The sequence below is a fragment of the Eurosta solidaginis genome, chromosome 1, assembly GCF_040869045.1.
Source record: "Eurosta solidaginis isolate ZX-2024a chromosome 1, ASM4086904v1, whole genome shotgun sequence".
Lineage (NCBI taxonomy): Eukaryota > Metazoa > Arthropoda > Insecta > Diptera > Tephritidae > Eurosta > Eurosta solidaginis.
Genome location: NC_090319.1, coordinates 258,443,572 through 258,452,392, shown reverse-complemented (window position 1 = coordinate 258,452,392; position 8,821 = coordinate 258,443,572). Strand labels below are relative to the sequence as shown.

The following is an 8,821-nucleotide window of genomic DNA, read 5'->3' as shown; positions in this document are numbered from 1 at the left end:
TCTCGAAACACTTATAAGTCTGACTAGCTTCTTGACATTCAGGTTGTATTTCGGTGGTTTTGTGGTGATTTCCACTTGTGCTTAAGAAAAAATTGTAAGCGCTATATAATACTGCCTGTGCCGCGATGAAATTCAATGCCGCGAAGCTTGCGAACTTTACGTGTATTACGAGATTCGAGAATCTCGCGAGAAGCCGAGACTCGCGAGCAATGTTTTCTCGAACAAACTCGAAAATTCGCAAGCTCTACTCCCATATATATTATTGATTTTTCTTTGTCTATAAATATTTTCAAGTCAACTCTGGAAGTGTACCCCTCTAATTTTATCTGATTTCTGAAGGCTTTTAGATGATATAAAAACTCAAATGAAAATCATCCGATCGGCCGTTTTTTTTTAGGTTGAAAAAAGTAAATGTTTTATAATCGGCTTGAAAATAGTACATACATAAATAAAAAATTTTGGTTCAAATATGCAGAAATATACATTGTTTAAATATTATTTTTATAAAGATAACACTAATTTTACCTTTAATTAAAATATGTAAACGTAAGCTTTTAGCATTTGGTTTGTTTACGTTGATTTTAGTATAAGTCGAGGCTCCATGTAGTAGCTTATTGTGAAATACTTTCACTAAAATACACTTGTTCACATGTTTATTGAAATATTTTTAGACATCAAATATGCTTTTGTTGAAATGTAAAATGAATTTTGAAAAGAAAATGATACAGTTAGTGTTTTTGAGTTTGATTTTAAGCGAGCAAGAAGACTTAAGATTCTCGGTATTTTAATTTCATTACATTATCCTTCGCATTAAAATGAAAGTAATCACACATAAAAAAAATGTCACTTATCGCACTCTGAAAATCGGTTGAGACTGTGCTTATTGTGTAAAACAATGAAAAAGAATTTGTTTGAAATAACTGTTTCTTTGGAACAGAAAATAAACGAACATGTAGCGTATAGGAGCAGTGACGAGCAATTGCCGAAAACATTGTGTGGAAATTGTAGAAACAAGTTGTGCCTAAAGAAAAAAAGTGACACTGAAACATTTAGTAAATTACCCGGTTATTCCGACTACCATATTCCGTGTAACACTCGGTCAAGCGCTGGAATCTCATGTGAGTGTAAATTGTGTAAAGGGCCCATTACTGATACTTAGCAGAGACTTGACTTGACTTGGCGTAAACTTGGCAACTTACCCACGATTATACTCCACTTAGCGCATACACTCAGGCATCATAATCAATAAATGTCAATTTGTATGACAAAATGTCAAAATGAGATGGAAACAAACAAATGGCATCTCAAAATGTAAACGTCACTTAGAACTTACATAGAAAATCAAAATTCAACAGACTTCTTAGTCAAGTTAAGTGTTGCTAAGTTTTGAGTAATCAGTAACATGCAATGTTAATTTAACAGAACTGTAAGTGACAGTTCTCAAGTCAAGTAAAGTCTATGCAAAGTATCAGTAATGGGGCCTTAAGACAGTAAGTTGTTTTAGAAGCAAGTTTTCTAGTCAATGGAAAAAATAAATAAGTAAACTAAATTATTTGAACCGTAAATATGCAAGTTGTTTATCAATTATTGGGCGAGGTAAAAATCACAGATGTTCAAAAAATACGCTTGTTGATAATTTGGACTTAAATATTGAAAATTCGTTGAGCAATAAAAAGAAAGAACAACTTGCAGCAGATATTATTACGATAAATTTGAATAATCAGGTCTCAAAAAGCACATGTGGAACTAAATTGTCTATGAAAAATCACAAACCCGTTCAAGTGACTGTTAGTTCTACTTCTTCATCAAATGAAACAAAAGAAGAATATTTAATATCTGCGAAAGATATGTCCCAAATAAGTACTGATTTTGAACTGTCAACAAATTCTACACTTGGTATTGCTCTGTCGCTGCGTATGTCAACAAGAGAAAGAAAATTAATCGAACCAAACTTCAAAGAAAAGTTACAAATGTTAATCATTCACTAGATTCTCATTTCGATGTTAAAAAGTTCCAGTTTACTGTATCGAAAAAAGGAAAAGAGTCTGTTGTTGAAGAAGAACTTGTATTTTGCAAGAATGTGCAGAAACTCATGAAGGACGTTAAAACAAGCCTAGGAGTAGCTAATGTACACTGAAATTGGGTGCAGATAGTAGTGTGGGATTCCTTAATATGACCTTATAGATTCAGTCGTATGATCAAGATTCATTGGGCAAAAAAATCAGAAAAGAAGAACTTATAGCACTGGAAGTGTTGGAAAAATTAAAAAAAGGGAGTGAATAAGTTGTTATTAATTGGATTAACGGAGTTTTCTGAAGAGAACTATAATAATTTAACTGTTTTATGGAATTTGTTACTATTGAAAGATTTTAATGGATCAATTGCAGCTGATAGAAAACTAACAAATATTTTAGTTGGATTAATGCCGCATAGTATCAGATATCCATGAACGTGGTGTATTGCACCCAAAGATTAATTAGATCGTGTCGGAGAACTCCGAACTATCGGAAGTTGCATGTCAAACTTCGAAGCTTGGAAAAATAGTGGTAGCAAAAAACAAAATTGCAAAATTGTTATAATTGTTCACATTCACTTTTGATTTCAGACAACAAAGATAAATTAATAATTGATTTAATTGCACCTCCAGAATTACATTTGCTGATAGGTGTTGTAAACTACCTATTTGGTAATATGAATAAACACTTTCAAGACATTGCTGAACTGTGGGCGAAAAATGCAATGTAAGTCGAGATATAATGTATGGAAATTCAGGCTTTTCCGAAAACCCTTGCAAAGTTTTGCTTAACAAAGTTGATATTCTACGTCAGCTTTGTGAACAAGCGAACAATTTTAGCTGCATGAAGTATGTCAAATGTTTTGCAGATTTCAATAATGTTGTTGACTCTTGTTTTTCGACGAATTTTTTTAATTTCCAGTGAGTTACTCGCCACTCGTCGCAGACTGGTGGCTCTTATTATATTTATCTTCTTTGATATTACCTTTATAAAAATAATATTTAAACAATGTATATTCTGCATATTTAAACTGAAAATTGTTATTTATGTACTTTTTCAAATTTATATAGTGATATGTAATCACAATCGATGGAAATTAAAAAAAAATAAATATTTTCTACTGGCTTATAAAAAAATTTACTTTTTTCAAACTAAGAAAAAACGGCCGATCGGATGATTTTCATTTAAGCTTTTATATCATCTAAAAGCCTTCAGAAATCATGTACCATAGCCAGATTGCGGGCATTTTACTTTTTATTATCGGCTAGTCTCGAACCTACCGTGGCTATTCATGTTTTTACATTTTTTGTGTAGTTATAAGTTGATTATTTAGTTCTTAATTACTTTTGTTTCTAGTCTGTAAGATTATTTCTGATCATAGACTGAAAAAAATTAAATATAAATATAAACATATTAGAAGGGTAGTATGCTATCAAAGTGACATTATACCTAACCACGTACGTGACGCCATTGGCTTATGCGGACAAACCGGATGCGTCCGAACTAGAAGTGCTCTTAAAAATGTCATAGCGCCAAGCTTTAAGTTATGTTAACGCAAATACCCTTTAAATGTTCAGCAAAAGTACACATTAAGAGGTTACTAACCTGTCTGTCGAATAACTCTTTGAATCCCAACGGACACGCTGCTATCAAACCACAACAAAAATAGAACACGACGAGAAAAACAAATGCGAAAGTTGAAACTTAATTAAAGATAATAAAATTTTAAAATTCAAGTGCGAATGAAATTAAACCAGATGGCCTTTTACAAAAGCAGATAAATGTAGAAAAAGTGAAATTATTGCATGGTTGAGACCAACAAAGCCTACTATAAAAACAACTGCAGCGAATCCTTCGGAAGTTCAGTTTAAAATATTCTCTTAAATGAAGACTGCAGTTTTACTTGGTGTATTTGTGGCGCTAGCTGCTATTACAACTGGTTGGTTACTTTTAAAAAATTTATATCAAAGATTAATTTTATGTTGACAGCCTCTTCCAGCGCTGCTGCATCTTCAAAGCCTTTTGTACGCAGTCGTTATAGCAAACGTTGGCGCATCCTAGAGACTACAGAAGCAAATATTGTCAACACCACATTAACTACGGAGCCTATGAAAGTTGCAGCAGCAAATGATTCGGTTGCGGAGTCGACTACAGCAAGTGATGTGGCAACTATTGGTGAACAAAACATTATTTCGTCTAGCTTGAAGTCCTTGATGTCCAAAACTACACAGAAACCTAGAAAAGGTGTATTTAGCACTACAACAGAACATCCAAGACATCCTGGCCCAAATGGCTTACCTTTGGACTATGATTATTATGGAAATGGCAATGAAAATGAGGATGAATCGGGACATAAATAAGAGAAGTTTGTTTGTCCTTAGGCAGTGGGCGAGGTCTCAATATAAGTAAAATATTAAGAACTTTAATGCCCGGGTTTTCTGTGCGAGTTTAAACTCCAGTTAAAGTTGACTAGAGTTTAGCCCTGCCACTTCGGTAGCTTAAGCTGAGATGAGCAGCAAATTTATTTGTTTTTGAACAAAGCAGCAAGGTTAAATTCTAGTCAACTTTAACTAGAGTTTAAACTCGCACTGAAAAGCCGGGCATAAGTATTCGTAAAATTACTGATGAAATATTTCTCAAAGCTTATAAATTTGTCTATAAAACAAAAATATATTTTCATTACACTGTGAAAAATAAGTTAAAAAACCAGGGATAGCTGTTATTGGGTAAAATTTAAACACATAATGCAAGCGTGATGCCATCTTCTAAAGAGGTACATCAATACGTTTCTTATACCTATATGACACTACTTTATTTTCACTAAGGCCCAATCCCTTTTAAAATACTCGTTAACACCAAACAAGATAAGTCACTCATTAACACCTTTCATTTGATACCCATATCGTACAAATAAATTCTAGAGTCACCCCTGGTCCACCTTTATGGAGATATCTCGAAAAGGCGTCCACCTATAAAACTGAGGCCCACGCCCTTCTAAAATACTCATTAACACCTTTCATTTGATACCCATATCGTACAAACAAATTCTAGAGTCATCCCTGGTCCACCTTTATGGAGATATCTCGAAAATGCGTCCACCTATAGAACTAAGGGCCACGCCCTTTTAAAATACTCATTAACACCTTTCATGTGATGCCCATATCGTACAAGCACATTCTAGAGTCATCCATGGTCCACCTTTATGGCGATATCCCGACGAAATGGCGTCCACCTATAGAACTATGGCCCACTCCCTCTTTAAATACTCTTTAATACCTTCCATTTGATACACATGTCATACAAACACATTCCAGGGTTACCCTAGGTTCATTTTCCTACATGGTGATTTTCCCTTATTTTGTCTCCATAGCTCTCAACTGAGTATGTAATGTTCGATTACACCCGAACTTAGCCTTCCTTACTTGTTTCTTTATATTTTCTGACACTTGGATATTTTCGTTCATTTTTTTTTTTTTGACAATACTTTTTATTTTGATAAATTAAAACTAAATAAATAAAAAATAATGGAGTTGGAAATTTTAAATATTGCAGCAAATTGTTTGTTGCATGCTTCCGCTCTTACCATAAGAAGGAAACAGAAACTAAAGAAAAAGAAATACGTCGCATAATGGCTTTTAAAAAGAGAAACAGAGGGTAAGCCCTAAACTAATTAATAATGAAGTTTGCAAGAATGCGCTGCAATGCTTCATATACAATATACGTGGATGTGGTAGCCTCTGTGGTGGTGACGGTAATGGGCGTGCTTGTGTTTATGTGTCCGTCTATTTGTAGGACTTATAGCCTTGTCTATTGAATGATGTATTATAAATTACCGGCAGAAAGCGCTAGCACATTTCGTCGAGAGTTTGGTCGCCAAATTCGATGGAAATTTCAACATTGTATTTTTTCCAGCTAGGCAAAGATTTGACGGTTGACCAGAATTAACCGACACCAGCAGAGAGGCTACAGTTCTTAATATGTTTTTCCCATTTGGCAAGTTTTTGTGTTCATTTACCACTCGCATAATATCCAACTCAAGATTCCTGATATGAGGGATTCTAGGGTTGAGTTGCCCCGCCAAGTCACGTTCTTTTTACTAGGGTTGCAGTTTAGCGCGTTCACCTTGCCGGACATCCATCGGAATGGGGAGAGCAGCAAAGAATTGTAAACTACAATACCTTAAATAGGAATTTACTTGCATTATATTTATACTTTATTTTCGTCGTAGGATTTAGTTGTAAGCTATTTAGGGAAATTCAGTGCGAAGACAGCAAGCTATATCAAAACATCTTACGAATGACTCCTGCTCAGTTCGAGATGCTGCTGGAAAAAGTGCGTCCATACATCACGAAAAAAGATACAAAAACGAGAAGCTGTATTGGGCCAGAAGAACGATTACAATTGACCCTGCGCTATTTGGCCACTGGTAACTAACAGAACATAACATAAAAACTACTAAAACCCAGCACTTGGTTTGGGTTTTTATGCTGATAATGTGGACTACTTGGGGTCTTTGGTGACGGATTAAGATTTTACTGGGGGAAGCAAGTCTTATATTTCTGGAATTAACAAAGATTATTTCGCGATCAATCTGCGACCACTTTTGCGGATCACATCGAAATAACGAATTTTTGGGTGTAGTTTTTGTAATAAATTCTGAACAAATTTGATATTTGTTTTTAGATCTTTTCCGAATATAACCAATTTTGACATAACTAATTGATCGGTTTCGATGTAAGCCGCCGTGGTGTTGGTGTGATGGTAGCGTGCTCTGCCTATATATGTAGGATAAAACCCCAAACGAAATGGCGCTTTCAGTTTAAGGTGTCATTTTTACGCAACCAACTGTTCGTTCAGAAGCAGTGTGTGTGATTTCCCCGTGAAATGTTGTACAACTGTTTACCATCGTAGGTGAAAGCCAAATGTCTCTTCAATTGCCATTCCGCATTCAGCAATCGACAATTTCAAAAATTTTAAAGGAATCTATTCCTGCCCTATATTTAGCTTTAAACGAGGAGTATTTAAAATTTCCAGGAACGGAAGAGGATTGGCTGAATATTGCGAAGGATTTCTATGAAATGTGGGGATTTCCGAATTGCATCGGTGCTTTCTCTAATTATATTTTCAGTAGCAAACTAATATGAAAAATTTTACATGTACATAGGGGGTATTCCATCCCATTTCGACCAATTTTGAACCCGACCCCTTTAGAATTGGCTGAAAGTTTTTCTTCTTTTTCTAGCTTACGAAAGACGTTTTTCCGAAGTTTTTCAAATTTTTTCATCCAACTCAAAAAAAGTTATGAATTTTTAAAAAAACACCGTTTTTGTTTTCAAAATGCTATAACTTTTTCAAAAATTGACCGTTTGGGATCTTTTTTTTTTAAAGCATTTGTTTTTAAATGTACTTTTCGGAAAAAATTTAAAAAAATTTTTAAAGTTTTTTTTTTTGTAATTTTTCAGTTTTTCGAGATTTTTCGAATTTCGCCCGGAGTGGGCCGAGAATTTTTTTTTTTTTTATTTAATTGAAAAAATAACTAAAATTTTTTTGTATTTTTTCCGAAAAGTACATTTAAAAACATATTTAAAAAAAAAAATGATCCCAAACGGTCAATTTTTGAAAAAGTTATAGCATTTTGAAAAAAAACACATGTTTTTAAATGTACTTTTCGGAAAAAATACAAAAATTTTAAAGTTTTTTTTTTCAATTAAATAAAAAAAATATCTCGGCCCACTACGGGATTAGTGGGGATGATTGCAGAATTGATTGAAGTTTTTTATGAGAGAAAAAAAGGGCGAAATTCGAAAAATCTCGAAAAACTGAAAAAATTGCAAAAAAAAAACTTTAAAATTTTTTTTGAATTTTTTCCGAAAAGTACATTTAAAAACAAATTTTTGTAAAAAAAAAGATCCCAAACGGTCAATTTTTGAAAAAGTTATAGCATTTTGAAAAAAACGGTGTTTTTTTTTTAAATTCATAACTTTTTTTGAGTTGGATGAAAAAATTTCGTAAGCTAGAAAAAGAAGAAAAACTTTCAGCCAATTCTAAAGGGGTCGGGTTCAAAATTGGTCGAAATGGGATGGAATACCCCATAGTTAAAGTTCATACAGTGTTAAATAAAAAGGTAAACTCGCAAATAGTATATACTAGTCGATTTGGCCGTTCCGATTTAGCTGCTCGATTTGCAAATTTATCAAAATATTATGCATATCTTTTCTAGCTGATAGCTGAAGATCAACAGTCGACCGTCTGTCCTTCCGCTCGGCCGTTAACACAACTTGGGCAAAAATCGGTATATCTTTACTAAACTCAAGTCACGTAATTATCTGAACTCACTTTGTATTGGTATAAAAAATGGCCGAAATCCGACTATGACCACACCCACTTCTTCGATATCGAAAGTTACAAAAAATTAAAAAAAATGCCATAATTCTATACCAAATACGAAAAAAGGCATGAAACATGGTAATTGGATTGGTTTATTGACGCAAAATATAACTTTAGAAAAAACGTTTGCAAAATGATGAAAAAGTTCTGCAGAGCGAAATCAAAAGCCCTTGGAATTTTGGCAGGAATACTGTTCTTGGTATTACATATATAAATAAATTAGCGGTACCCGGCAGATGATGTTTTGGGTCACCCTGCTCCACATTTTGGTCAATATCTCGAAAACGCCTTCACATATACAACTACCACCACTCCCTTTTAAAATACTCATTAACACCTTTCATTTGATACCCATATCGTACAAACAAATTCTAGAGGCAGCCCTGGTCCACCTTTATGGCGATATCCCTAAATGGCGT

General features: G+C 33.9%; 1 protein-coding gene across 1 annotated transcript; it reads left to right on the top strand.

Annotated features, from left to right (window-relative positions):
* Nucleotides 1–3,826: 3,826 nt before the first annotated feature.
* Nucleotides 3,827–4,707, top strand: LOC137242304 (uncharacterized). Its single transcript, XM_067769641.1, has 2 exons — nt 3,827–3,954; nt 4,005–4,707. The coding sequence occupies exons 1-2, from the start codon at nt 3,900–3,902 to the stop codon at nt 4,373–4,375; spliced, it is 426 nt and encodes a 141-aa protein (XP_067625742.1). The 5' UTR covers nt 3,827–3,899; the 3' UTR covers nt 4,376–4,707.
* Nucleotides 4,708–8,821: the final 4,114 nt, after the last annotated feature.